Source organism: Scyliorhinus canicula, chromosome 2 (assembly GCF_902713615.1).
Source record: "Scyliorhinus canicula chromosome 2, sScyCan1.1, whole genome shotgun sequence".
Classification (NCBI taxonomy): Eukaryota; Metazoa; Chordata; class Chondrichthyes; order Carcharhiniformes; family Scyliorhinidae; genus Scyliorhinus; species Scyliorhinus canicula.
In genome coordinates this window covers 36,883,144-36,898,001 of record NC_052147.1, presented here as the reverse complement: position 1 = coordinate 36,898,001, position 14,858 = coordinate 36,883,144, and the positions used below count along the sequence as shown (strand labels likewise).

Below are 14,858 nucleotides of genomic sequence, written 5' to 3'. Positions count from 1 at the left end.
TCCCGGCCCCGGGTCACTGGTCGTCTGGAGTTTGCACATTCTCCCCATGTCTGCACGGGTCTCACCCCCACAAACACCAAGATGTGCAGGGTAGGTAGATTGGCCACGCTAAATTGCTCCTAAATTGGAAAAAAAGAAGAATCGCACACTCTAAATTTATTTTTTTTAAATACATAATCATCTTATAAACCTCAATCAAATTGCCCTTAATCCTATGCTTCTCTAAAGCCTAGAGTCAGGGTTATCATTAATTCCATGTGATCCTGGAATAGTGAGCAATTAGCAGATGAGAGCAGGACTCAATGCTGTTTTAAGTGATCCACTCCAATCTGGTAGTGGATGGCTAAACTAGACATGGTAAATAAGTCATTGGACATGTACAATTCTATACATGTCCTTGGTGAGGACAATCTCCTGGAACTCAGTTCGATTATCAGTAGAATTTGGAGAGATATTTACCAGATTTATACCCCCTAAATAGCCCCAGAGCTTTTTGGTTAATTAGTTTTCACCTCAGGAGAATACATGCCGATAAGTGGGAGGTTACATCAGAAGTCATTATTTACATCATGATGGCTCGGGATAAGCTTGATGAGCCACCCAATCTTCTAATGTTCCTGCAGCTAACAATTTCATTCCATCTGCTCGCATAAAATAATACCCATGCTAGTGCTTCTCATTCATGGATCTCACACAGCCAGCTACAAAGCCTGTCAAGATTTGCTACAGCTAGTTGTTCTGTTTTAAACCTAGCTTTTCTGGGATGCTGTTTTTAGCAAATCAATAGGATTAATGGTCCTTCTTACATGTCTGAGCCGAGGTTTCCCACCACTATGGTTGACAAGGCCTTCAACCGTATCCGACTCATCTCCCTCAATTCTGCCCTCCCCGCCTTCCCCCTCTTTCCAAGAACCATAATAGGGGCTGTTTAGCACACTGGGCTAAATCGCTGGCTTTGAAAGCAGACCAAGGCAGGCCAGCAGCACTGTTCGATTCCCGTAACAGCCTCCCCGAACAAGCGCCGGAATGTGGCGACTAGGGGCTTTTCACAGTAACTTCATTGAAGCCTACTCGTGACAATAAGCGATTTTCATAATAGGGTTCCCTCCTCTTCTCTTTTCACGCCCCCCCCCCCCCCCCCACGCGCCTCCACATTCAAAGGATTATCCTTCACCATTTCCACCAACTCCAGCATGATGCCACCACAAACACATCTTCCCCTCACCTCCCCGTCAACATTCCGTCGGGATTGCTTTGTCCATGACATCCTGGTCAACTCCTCCATCACCCCCAACACCTCGTGCCTTCCCATGGCACCTTCCCATGCAATCGCAGGTGACGTCTGTCCCCCTTCCCTCCTCACCATCCAAGACCCCAAACACTCCTTTCAGGTGAAGCAGCGTTACAATTACACCTTCCTCAATTTTGTTCACTGTATTCGTTGCTCACAATGCACTTTCCTTTACACTGGGGAGACTAAACACTGACTGGGTGACTGCTTTGCATAACATCATCACTCAATCCGCAAGTATGGTCTCGGCCTCCCTGCCGCTTGCCATTTCAATTCACCATCTTGCTCCATGCAACATTTCCGTCCTTGGCCAACTGACGGGAGTTTTGTAGACCGGAAAATAGCAATGAAGGCAATGGAACGCCTTATGAACCACCAGGAATTCGAGGTCGCAGCGACCAATAGAGCAGGGCAGTGTCCCATATGGGAAGAAGAAATTCGGAAATATCTAAAAGGGAAAGGATGGCCCCTTTGGAGCGAATTTTGTGCAAATAAGGAATCAGGTCCCAGAAGTATAGGGCATACTTGGTGGGAGAACCTGACCAAGATTCATAAGAAAAATTAGGAAAAGTTCGTAATCCGATGGCAATCGTGTCCTGCTTGGCACAATTGCGAGGCACAGAGGATATCATGAAGACGCTCTGCAGAGAGAATCAGGACAGAGAGAAGAATAGTGAGGGAGACGTTAGCGAGTGCGAGAAAGTTAACAGGCAACTTAGAGAGCAGTTAGCTGCGAAGGACAAGGAGATGGCTGATGTAAAACGGGCACACCAATCTTGTCTCGCTCACCTAAGCAGCTTTCAGTCACAATATAAGGACTACCAAGACATGCAACGCGCGGTGTTGGTACGAGAAGAAACAGTACTTCAAGTTGAGCAATTAAAGAAGCAATGTCAGGATTTTAAAGCAGGCCTACGAGCACCCTACAGTTCCACGATGGAACAAAGGCAGTGTTCGGTAGACCATGCCAAATGCCAAAAGCAAATTGCAGACCTGCAATCCCTGCTCTCAGTACAAAATGGTTTCTAAGGTACATTCGGACCCCAGCTAGATCAGGAAAATGGCCCCGATTGGCAGGAGTTAAATGAAACTGCCCATCGCTATGTACATGGAACATGTACTCAGGATAAACCTCAGAAAAGAAAAGCACCCCCATCCCTGACTGCACAGGTAGAGCACAATCCCATGAACCCTGTCACCACACCACAACAAACAGAGACCCCGATTTTCTGTACACTACCCCATTAACCGTCACCCATTTAAGGGATGCGTGTGACAAAATAACACCGTTCCAACCCACATCGGACCCGCACCATTATTTTGCAAAGGTTAAACAACAGGTGACCATGTACGGCCTGGACAAAAAAGAGCAAGTTAAGCTCACAGTTTTGAGCCTCGACCCCTCAGTCATGGCAGCCCTTCCCGACACACAAAATGTAGGGGGGAGGCACCCTCCAAGCGATCCTAGATGCGATCGGCTACAATAAGGGAGATCTTTTAGAAGGCCTCAATAAATGTAGGCAGAAAAAGACTGAGCACCCAACAGCGTTTGCTGGATGCCTTTGGACTCATTTCACAGCAGTATTTGGAGAGTTAGTCCGCGCCCATTTGACACCAGAGATTATGGCCAAATGAACTGGAATCCTAGTCTCCCACGCGACCGAAGCAGGACAGAGCTTGCGCCAATTATGACCCCTCAGACGATACACACAATGATAAATAGGTTTGAAAGAGATTACCCCGAGCTTGGGAACAGTCCCTTCAGGGAAAGACAGAATACGGAAAAGCAGATGCAGAGCAGGCTGATGCTAACATGCATCCAGTCAGGACACATCAAAACCCCACATGTGTAAACGAGGGAAGAAACAGCCCACAGCAGCATAAATCCCACAAATTGCGGACAGTGAGGACATTACGCCCAAGAGTGCAATGCCCCCCAGAAACAGCAGCGAAACCAGCAGGCAAATACCCTAAATAAGAATAGAGCCAGGCCCATTCATAGTGTTAGCGCCTGTTCCGAGAACGCAGACATGAACGCACCGACTGACCGTGTTCGGACTCCCCAATTTGGGTCTGCGACACCCTTTGGGACAAGTCCGGAAGACCGGTAGTAGCAGGCAAAGTCGGGGACACCCCGTAGAATTTCTTTGGGACACAGGAGGGTCCCGTACCACGCTAAATTCCTCCACAATGTTCCAACGGGATACATGGCCCACCACAGGCACCATTACCCTCAGCGGCTTCACAGGACACTTGCAGCAGGGACACATTACAGCCCCTGTGGGCATTCAGATGGGCAACATTAAAACCAAACACCCCGTTGTTCTAGTCGATCTACCCCAGACAGCCGAACACCTTTTGGGGATAGGCTTTAATCTTTCGTTCGACCCCGCCAATAAATGTGTGTGGAAAAAGGCAAAGGCAGCACGAGCCCCCGCCACGCTCACAGTTGGAGACTACGCACACAGGATTAGCGCAGAGGGAACTTCTGGTTCGATACACGAACCATCAGTCAGGACAAAGACTTTAGAGACGTTTTGCAGAGACACAAAGCTTCTCTTGCCCAGCACAAGCACGACTACGGTAAGATAGCAGGTTTAGTCAACATTACAGGACCCGACACCAGGCCCCAAATACTGTACGGTCTTCCCCAACAAGCAGAGGGAGAAATTGCAAAGGTCATCCAGAGTTTACTTGACCAAGGCGTTCTTTGTTCAGTAGCCTCAACTAACAATGCCCCAATTTGGCCCGTCAGGAAACCCGATGGCTCATGGCGATTGACCATCGATTATAGAGAACTAAACAAAGTAACCCAGTAGCAGCCCCCACCGTATCCACGAGTCCCGAGACAATGTTAAAACAGGGACCCGAGTCAAAAATTTTCTCGGTTTTGGACATCAGCAATGGCTTTTGGTCCACTATATTGGATAAAGCATGCCAATACAAATTTGCTTTTATCTTCCAGGGACAGCAATACACGTGGATGTGCCTACCACAAGGCTTCCACAACTCCCCCTCCACTTTCCACCGACAGCTAGCAAATGGATTAGCTAAATTTTCTCGGCCCGATTGCCTCATCCAGGATTTAGATTACTTACTTCTACAAATGGACACTAAGGAAGAGCACATTTCGCTTCTCTCCAAATTATTAGGACTCCTTCACGAAATCAGATGTAAAGTTAACCCCAAAAAGGCCCAGATTTTCCAAGAAAAGGTCATTTATTTAGGCACAGTAATCACCCATGGCAAAGGCGAGATCGAGCAGAAACGCATCGACTCCATTGTTAAATTACCCTTGCCCCATAATGTCACAGCCGTTCGGTCATTTCTAGGACTGGTTGGCTATTGCAGGAACCACATAGACGGTTTTGCCACAAAGGCAGCCCTTCTTTACGAACTCCTGAAAAAGCAAGACTCATGGGAATGGCTTCCACAGTACATGGACGCCGTGGATGCATTAAAACGAGCCCTCAGCACAGCTCCCGCATTACAGGTCCCAGATCCACTCCCCCATACGCAATTGAGGTTGCAACCACCGAACGAACCCTTTCAGCCCTGCTCCTCCAGGAAAGACACAATTGTTTCGGCCCCGTTAGATACGCTTCACGAGTTCTCGGTCCAGTAGAGCAAGAATTTTCTGCCTGCGAAAGGCACGTGCTTGCATTTTTTGGGCTGTTCAGTACTTTGCGTACATAACAGGACTCAATCCCGTAACCATTTTAACAGAGCACACCCCAACCTAACTTCTACTAGACGGTAGACTAAAGGACGGCACAGTCAGCCAAATTTGCGCAGCACGATGGACCCTACCCTTACATGGACGGGACATTATGGTTAAACGGACTAAGACACACACGTTTCTCGCAGATAATTTACAGTACGCAGGCACCCCACATGAGTGTGAGATCATTTCCATCAGGCACAATACAGGACCCTTTGTACCCAAATCAGCTCCCCCGAAACCAGGCTCTAAACCCCAGAGACCCCAGCCCACAGACACAGATGCACCTCTTAAGATTTATGTGGATGGCCCCTCCACAGTTTTAAACGGTAAACGAATCACTGGTTGTGGCATTTATGTAGAGGACGCACAGGAACGCATGTTAGAGGAAATATTGAAATTGCCTGGACATCTAGGTTCGTAGGCAGCAGAATTAGCAGCCATAGCATATATTGTTGAGCACCCCGGCTCGTTCCCGACCCCAGCCGACATATACTCCGACAGCCTATATGTCTGCAATAGTTTAACGGAATTCCTACCCCTGTGGGAATCTAGAGGTTTTGTTTCCGTGGATGGAAAGCCCCTACCCTCAGCCCCATTACTCCAGCATATTCTCAGGACAGCTAAAGATCGTAAATACGAAATCATTAAAGTTCAGAGCCACCATTGTCCCCCCCCCCCCCCCCCCCCCCCCCCCCCCGGTAACGTCGAGGCAGACGCCCTAGCAAAGGCAGGTTCCAGACATGGTCACTTTTGGAATCCCCCCGAGAGTGCCCCAGTACACGCGGTCCAGGTCTCAGACCAATATTCAAGATTTGGCTCAAGCCCAAAAGGAAGACGAAAAACTCAGGGAAGCTTTAAAAGGTAACTTCCCAGCCCCCTATGATAAGTACAGAAACACTTTAACGACACACGACGACATAATTCTAAAAGATGGTATTTATGTGGTCCCCACCCAGGATAGAAACCAAATTATCTGCCAAATCCATAACAACCATGGACACCAAGGGATAGATGCAACCCTTGCCCACCTCAGACCTCTCTGTTGGTGGCATGATTTAAAATCTAATTTGGCGCATTACATTGAAAATTGTTTGATTTGCGTCCAGAACAATCCAGACAGGTATGCGAGGTAAAGTCAGCTCAGACACACCCGCCCTGTTAATGGCCCCTGGACGAATTTGCAGATTGATTATGTAGGTCCCCTACCCCCCCCTGCAGGAATGGTTTTAAGTATGTGTTGGTGGTAATTGACATTTTCATGAAATGGCTGGAAGCTTTTCCTTCTAGAACCAACATGGCTAAAACAAAAGCCAAGATCCTAACAAAGAAAGAACAAAGAAAATTACAGCACAGGAACAGGCCCTTCGGCCCTCCCAGCCTGCGCCGATCCAGATCCTTTATCTAAACCTGTCACCTATTTTCCAAGGATCTACTTCCCTCTGTTCCCCGCCCATTCATATATCTGTCCAGGTGCATCTTAAATGATGCCATCGTACCCGCCTCTATCACCTCCTCTGGTAAAGCGTTCCAGGCACCTACCACCCTCTGCGTAAAAAACTTTCCACGCACATCTCCCTTAAACTTTCCCCCTCTCACCTTGAAATCGTGACCCCTTGTAATTGTCACCTCCACTCTTGGAAAAAGCTTGTTGCTATCCACCCTGTCCATACCTCTCATAATTCTGTAGACCTCAATCAGGCCTCCCTCAACCTCCGTCTTTCCAACGAAAACAGTCCTAATCTACTCAACCTTCCTTCATAGCTAGCACCCTCCATACCAGGCAACATCCTGGTGAACCTCCTCTGCACCCTCTCTAAGGCATCCACATCCTTCTGGTAATGTGGCGACCAGAACTGCACGCGGTATTCCAAATGTGGCCTAACCAAAGTCCGATACAACTGTAACATGACCTGCCGACTCTTGTACTCAATACACCGTCCGATGAAGGCAAGCATTGGGGATACCAATGTGGCATTAATCGTGTAGCTGAATAAAGCAACACATCAAGATTGATTCAAGAAATCCCAGAATTCCAATCTAATGTGCAACAGGAAGAAAGATTTTAAAAATGACAAGTTAAATGCTAATGCATTTATTTATAATGCAGTGCTTTTGACTCCATCAGAATCCCTCTGATGACATTTGTCGTCAAATGTTGCTTGCAAAGAGATTTTGTACTTCACTTGTATTCCAATAACAAATAGCAAGAAGAACCATTTTAATGATTTCCTTTAGCACAGAGCAAAATGTCAAATCCAATCAGTGCTTTATAGTACAAAAACCACAAGGACTCCAAGTCAAGCACGTGGACACCCTCCAGCCTGAAGTGTAACTTCAATATTTTTCTTCTACGTTTAATGCCTTTGCACATTGCAACAACCCAGTCTTCAGAAAATGAAAAATGAACTTTAAAATCAAGATGTGAAAGGTGTATGAGTAACTAACCTTTGTATCACTGCCCGGAGTTGCAGTCAAAGCCAGAACACGGAACTGAAGTGTATAATTACATAGCTCCCGAACAACCTTCAAGAGAAAGAGGAAATTATAAAACGATAAATCACAAGCCGTTAGTCCACACAATATGATGAAGCTACATGCACAGCCTTTGTAGTACCATACCTGGCAGTAAGCATGATTCCCTAATGCCTTGTGAGCTTCATCCACAACCAAACACTTCACATCAGCAGCTGGGCAAGCTTCACGAGAAAGGTCATTCATCATAACCTGCGGTGTGAGGAAGACAACTCGTTTGGCATTCCAAATATTCTGGCGATTCACTGCCTGTGTTTGTCCTGCAAAAGTTATTGAATGCTCAGCCCGATATCAATTTTAGTTCATGCAATTTTATGAAAAAGGAACAGAGGGAGATACCTAGATGGATTCTAAATAAAAATGACATTTTTAGGGCATTATGTTGGCACTGTGTATTCGGTAACCAACAAAAAGAAACTCCAAATGTAGGTTGGATTCTCATTCTGCTCAGTTCTGAAACACACAAACTCAGAATGCTAAGCAGAGGTTGTAAAATCTCCTCGTGAGCGAGAAGAGAAAAAGATATCGGGACGGAGAATTCTGAATGACAGGATCTAATATCTCCCAATAGCCAGCTATAGAACACCGATAACTAATTACCCAGTTCTCTGCTCTTGACAGTAAAGATGTCATGGCCACGCAAAGATTGGGATATTTATCAGAATAAACTTACATTTTAAAAAGTGACACTATCTTGGAATAGATCATTTGTTGCCCCCTCAAACCAAGATACGGTGCAAAAGAATCTCTAAAAAAGGGAAACCAGGAAACTTATTTCTCAACCGTCAGAAGATATAAGTTGCAAGAATGTTTATAAATTCTGGTAACTGTCTGTGTGGAGTTTGCACATTCTCCCCATGTCTGCGTAGGTCTCACCCCCACAAACCCAAAGATGTGCAGAGTAGGTAGATTAGCCAGACTAAATTGGAAAAAAATATTTGGGTACGCTAAATTTAAAAAAAAAAGAATGTTAATAAATAATCACATTACAGCAGCCAAAATAAGCTGACATGTAAAACCTATGATTTTCAAATCCTACTAAAACATAATAATTGTAGGGCAGCTCGGCGGCGCAGTGGTTAGCACTGCAGCCTCATGGCACCAAGGTCCCAGGTTCGATCCCGGCTCTGGGTCACTGTCCGTGTGGAGTTTACACATTCTCCCCGTGTTTGCGTGGGTTTCGCCCGCACAACACAAAAATGTGCAGAGTAGGTGGATTGGCCACGCAAAATTGCCCCTTAATTGGAAAAATTTAATTGAGTACTCTAAATTTATATTTAAATAAACACATAATAATTGTAGCAGCTTCCAATCGATAATTCTGAAATGTGTGTCAAACCCAATAAAACCCAGAATTAGTAACAAACATTGAGTCCTCTAAGTACATGCAATCCACTTATTTTTGGCCATGTATTTTGAACTTTGTCGATTATTACTATTGTTCAAGGATGAAGAAATCTGCTCAGCTCACACTATTATAACATGTCTCGCTAATTTTACTTGGTCCTATGTTAAATAATATGTTGGGTGAGGAATATCTTTACAATATCTGCAGCATACTTGCATTGGCCTGATAAGGTCACGAATGGGACTTTATTTTCAGCAGGAACAGAAATGGAGGCTTTGCACTGAACAATTGGGCATATTTTACTTTATATAAAATGTTTTTTCACAAAATAAATTTCCCTCACAGAAATTGAAATTATCAAACCCACTTTTTCTCGAACTCATCCATGGGATATGGCCATTTCTGCCTGGTTTGAATCAGCAACAGTGAATGAATGTCAATATATTTTCACTTCAGTATTGTCTGCAGCTTCGGGGGGAACTTGTTAACAGTTGGTGTTTCCGACTTCCAGTGGCGGCTATGAAGGAGTATGTATCACATTTGGTGGCTACTGCTCGGGTCCGACTTTTGGACCTTTTCCCCCGATTTTTTACCGGACTTGAGTTGAAAAATTGATGACAGAGGCAATTGTGAACTAAATTCCCACATCGGTGCATGGGGAGGAGGACTAGAAGTGCTCGTAAAGGCAGAAACAGAAGGACAGAGAAGGCTTGGGCTAAAGTAGCACCGGGAGGAAGCATGGCGGAGGACTGGACCTCTGGCTTGTCATCCCAGCGGTCAACGGAGCAGTTGATGCAAGTGACCTAGGATGGCTTTGCCAAGCAGAAGCAGGACTGCTTGAACCCCATTAAAGAGGCAATTTCGCAGCTGGAACTTAGATTCGATGCCCAAGATCGGGCGATCCAGAAAGTAGAGAAGGCGCTGGTTAACCAGGAGGAACATCGAACAGCGGTGGAGTTGGGGATGCTAAGAGGCCAGCAGAAAAGGCTTCCAGAGAAGGTGGAGGACCTAGAGAATAGGTCCCGCCGGCAGAGCTTGAGGATCGTTGGACTCCCGGAGGGGTCCGAAGGGACATACATAGCGGTTCGAGAAGCTGCTGGGGGGTGGGGACAGGTGGACAGGGCTCACAGAGCGTTTGCGAGGAAGCCACAAATGTGAGGAAGCCATAAATGTGAGGACCCCCCCCCCCCCCCCCCCCCCAAGGGCAATAGTGGTGAGATTCCACAGATTCCTGAATAAGGAGCACATTTTACAGTGGGCCAAGCAGACACGGAGCTGCAAATGGGACAACCGCATCCTGCGGATCTATCAAGACCCGAGTGCAGAGGTGGCCAGGAGCAGAGCGGGGTTTAACCAGATCAGGTCGACCCTTTTCAAGAAAAAGGTGAAGTTCGGGCTGTTATATCCAGCCCATCTCTGGGTCACACACGGGGAGCAACATTGCTATTTCAAGTCGCCTGAGGAAGCGCCGGACTTCGCGAAAAGGAAAGGACTGGTGTCGGATTGAGAACTTTGATGCAATGTTTATGGGATTTTTCTTTAAAAAAAGGTTTCTTGCTTTTTCGGACGTTATTTGTTATGCCTGCTGCATGGATCTGGGACCAGCTGCAGAGCTGAGTAAGGTAAAGTTCGCATTTGCACTGTTGGGGGATGAAGGTGTGTTTGTTCAGATGCTGGATCTTTCGTTTGATCCTTTTTTAAATTATGTGTTCAACTTGTATTTTTTAATCTCTGTGGGACAATTGTTTTGGGATTGTTTTTCATTTGAATATGTATGTATGAGCGGGTGGGGGGGAAATAGGTGGGAGATTGTCTGGCGCCAGGGATGAGAGCCACCAGATTAGCTGGGCGGGTTATCTTACGGAAGCGTAGTGGGGGTTGAGCAGATGTTAGGCTTATCAAAGGGGCTGATTTATTTTGTGCTGTTACTAGGGAGAGCAGGGGGGAGAAATGTTCTGCTGACGAGGAAGGGACTTTTGCTGAGGGACAGTGAGGAGATCGGGGGCGGAGGCTGCCTCTGGGGCGGGCCGGTGGAGGCATGGGGTGGGGGCTGACGACTGGCTCAAGAGAGGGAATGGCTGATCGGCGAAGTGGGGGGGGGGTGATGAACCCCCCCAACTAGACTGATCACCTGGAATGTAAGAGGGCTCAATGGGCCAGTGAAGAGGGCACGCGTGTTCGCGCATTTGAGAGGACTGAAAGCGGATGTGATAATGCTGCAGGAGAGGACTGAAAGCGGATGTGATAATGCTGCAGGAGAGGACTGAAAGCGGATGTGATAATGCTGCAGGAGACACACCTTAAAGTAGCTGACCAGATTATGTTAAGGAAAGGTTGGGTCGGACAGGTTTTTCACTCGGGACTGGACTATAAGACCAGAGGGGTCACGATCCTGATCAACAAGTGAGTGGTGTTTGAGGCAGGAAGAATAGTTTTGGATGGGGGAGGCCGGTACATTATGGTCAGTGGGAAACTGGAAGGAGTGCAAGTGGTATTAGTAAATGTGTATGCACCAAATTGGGACAATGTGGAGTTTATAAAGAGGATGCTGGGGAAGATACCGGACCTGGATTTGCATAAACTGGTCATGGGAGGGGACTTTAACACAGTTATTGACCCTGGTTTAGACCGGTCAAGCTCAAAAACAGGCAGGGTGCCAGCAATGGCTAAGGAGCTAAAAGGGTTCATGGAGCAGATGGGGGGGTGGACCCATGAAGATTTGGGCAGCCAAGAGTAAAGGAGTTCTCCTTCTAATCACACGTGCATCAAGTGTACTCCTGGATCGATTTCTTTATTCTGAGCAGGGTTCTACTGTTGGGCGTGGTGGACACAAGGTACTCGGCGATCACAATCTCAGACCATGCCCCGCACTGGGTTGACCTACAGGTTAGTAAAGATAGTAATCAGCGCCTGTACTGGAGGTTAGACATGGGGCATTTAGCGGACGTGGTGGTGTGCGGGCGGTTGAGGAAATGCGATCACGATGCCCCCAGAAGGTAGGGAGGTGGCGGTAGTGGTCACAATGGACACAGAGAAGGCTGTTGATCAAGTAGAATGGGAATATCTGTGGGGTCTGTTCGGATTTGGGCAGGGCTTTATTGACTGGGTCAGGTTGCTGGAACAGGCTCCTGTGGCGAGCGTGCGGAAGAATAGGACGACATCGGACTATTTTGGGCTACACCGGGGGAACAAAACAGGGTGCCCCCTCTCCCCACTCTCTATTGAGCCGCTAGCAGTTGTGCTGAAAGCATCAAGGGGCTGGACGGGATTAGCGGTGTGTGTGTGGGGGGGGGGGGGGGGGGGGGGGGGGGAAGAGAGGTGGAACACAGAGTCTCACTTTATGCAGACGACCTGCTCCCGTATGACTCGGACCTAGCAGAGGGGATGGAAGAAATTATGAGGATTCTGGGGGAATTAGGCCGGTTTTCGGTGTACAAACTAAATATGTGGAAAAGCGAGATGTTTGTGATCCAGGCAAGGGGACAGGAGAGAGGATTGGGGAACTACCGTTTAAAGTGGTGGGGTGGGTGGGAGTTGTAGGTATCTAGGCATCCAAGTGGTGTGGGAATGGGAACAGGTGCACAGACTTTATCTGGTCCGTCTGGTGGACCAAATGAAGGATGATTTTCGGAGGTGGGATGCGCTCCCGTTGTCACTAGCTTGGAGGGTCCAGACGGTGAAGGTGACGGTCCCTCCGAGATTCCTGTTTGTGTTCCAGTGTCTCCCCATCTTTATTCCGCGGACCTTTTTTAAACGGGTTAACAAAGTTATCACAGGCTTTGTATGGGCGGGCAAAACTTTGCGAGTAAAAATGGGGATGATTGAACGGAGCCAGGGAGACGGCGGGCTGGCACTGCCAAACTTCAGTAACTATTATTGGGCTGCGGATATAGCTATGATCAGGAAGTGGGTGCTGGGGGGAGGGTGGCATGGGAGTGTATGGAGGCAGCATCATGTAAGGGCACCAGTTTGGGGGCCTCTACCGTTCCTGCCGGCACGGTACTCCACCAGCCCCGTGGTAGTGGCAATCCTGAGAGTCTGGGGGCAATGGAGGAAGCATGTGGGAGCAGAGGGAGCATCGGTCTGGTCTCCAATCTGCACTAACCACCGGTTTGCCCCGGGAAGGATGGACAGGGAGTTTCAGAGATGGCAGAAGGCAGGAATTGAGAGGATGGGGGATATGTTTATAGAAGGGAGCTTTCCTAGCTTGAGGGAGCTGATGGGGAAATTTGGATTGGCAAGGGGAAATAAATGTAGGTATCGGTAGGTGCGAGACTTCCTACGTAGACAGGTCTCAACCTTCCCACTCCTATCACCAAGGAAGATTCAGGATAGGGTAGTTTCCAGAGTGTGGGTGGGAGAAGGGAAGGTCTCCGGTACCTATAAGGAGCTCGTGGGCTCAGAGCACACGCAGACTGAGGAGCTGAAGTGCAAGTGGAAGGAGGAGTTGGGAGGAGAGATAGAGGATGGTCTCTGGGCGTAGAGTCAACGCTCCACAGCAAGAGCCAGGCTCAGCCTGATACAGTTTAAGGTTGTTCACCGGGCTCACATGACAGTGGCCCGTATGAGCAAGTTCTTGGGGTAGAAGATATTTGCGCAAGGTGTGCGGGGGGGTGCCAGTGAACCACATCCATATGTTTTGGACACGCCCAAAGCTCAGGAGATTCTGACAGGGGTTTGTAGATGTCATGTCCATGGTATTAAAAACAAGAGTGACAACGAGTCCGGAGGTGGCAATTTTCGGGGTGTCGGAAGATCTGGGAATCCAGGAGAAAGAGGCAGATGTTCTGGTCTTTGCTTCCCTGGTGGCCCGGAGGCAGATATTATTAGCTTGGATTATTAGCCCCCGAAGTCGGGAGGCCTGGCTATCTGAGATGGCTAGCTTTCTCTGCTTGGAGAAAATCAAGTTCGCCTTGAGGGGGTCAATGTTATGGTTCGCCCGGAGGTAGCAACCGTTCATCGACTTCTTTGCAGAAACTTAAACGTCAGCAGAAGGGGGGGGGGGGGGATTTTGTTTTTGTAAAACCAAAAATACCTCAATAAAATGTTTATTAAAAGAAAAAAGAGTTGGTGTTTCCATGTGGTAGAGGTCAACGGTTTGGAAGGTGGTGTCAAAAAGTGCCTTGACTAGTTGCTGCAGTGCATTTTGTAAATGGCACACATTACTGCCTATGTGCCAGAGGGAGAGAATGGTTAAAGGTGGTGGATGCAGTGCCAATCAAGCTTACTAATTTGGCATCAAGTTTCTTGAATGTTGATGAAGCTGCAGGGTAGGTCAGTCAGATAGTCTTTTGTTAGAGCTGGTCATTATCTTGCCTTTGTGCGGCACAATATTACATGTCACTTATCAGCCCCAACTTGCATGTTGTCCAGGCCTTGCTGCATGGATATTGATTTCTTCATTAGCTGAGGAGTTGCAAATGGTGCAGAACACTCTACAATTATCTGCTTCTGCCCTTTTCAGCACAGGCTGGGAGGGCCGAAGGGACTGTTCCTGTGCTGTAATTTTCTTTGTTCTTTGTTTTTTTTATGATGGAGTGAAAGTTGATGAAGCAGCTGAAGGTGGTTGGATCCAGAGTCTCAGATAAATAACTTTCAACAACAACAATCCTATTGCTATGGAGTCCAACCAGTGAAGAGTTTCTCCAGACCCAAAATGACTTCAATTTTACGAGGTCTCCATACCACACTGGGTCAAATACGGCCTTAATGTCAACGACAGTCACTCTTACCACATTTGAAACCTACAATCCACTGGCCCCAACTATGTAAAATTTAACCCTAATAACCAGGTTTATGCAGGGCAGCACAGTGGTTGGCACAGTTGCTTCACAGCTCCAGGGACCCAGGTTCGATTCCCGGCTTGGGTCACTGTCTGTGCGAAGTCTGCCTGTTCTCCCAGTGTTTGCATGGGTTTCCTCCGGGTGCTCCGCTTTCCTCCCACAGTCCAAAGATGTGCAGGT

General features: G+C 47.6%; 1 protein-coding gene across 2 annotated transcripts in view; it reads right to left on the bottom strand.

The window, feature by feature from the left end:
* fancm (FA complementation group M) overlaps positions 1-14,858 on the bottom strand; it is a 174,282-nt gene that overhangs the window by 158,070 nt on the left and 1,354 nt on the right. For both annotated transcript variants that reach the window (XR_005457892.1, XM_038776320.1), the window contains exons 2-3: positions 7,635-7,807; positions 7,461-7,538 (exon numbers count right to left, since the gene is read on the bottom strand). Coding sequence is in view for 1 of the 2 variants with exons in the window: in XM_038776320.1 (XP_038632248.1) it covers positions 7,461-7,538; positions 7,635-7,807 (251 nt within the window). In the remaining variant the exon portion in view is untranslated. The remainder of the gene's footprint in view (positions 1-7,460; positions 7,539-7,634; positions 7,808-14,858) is intronic.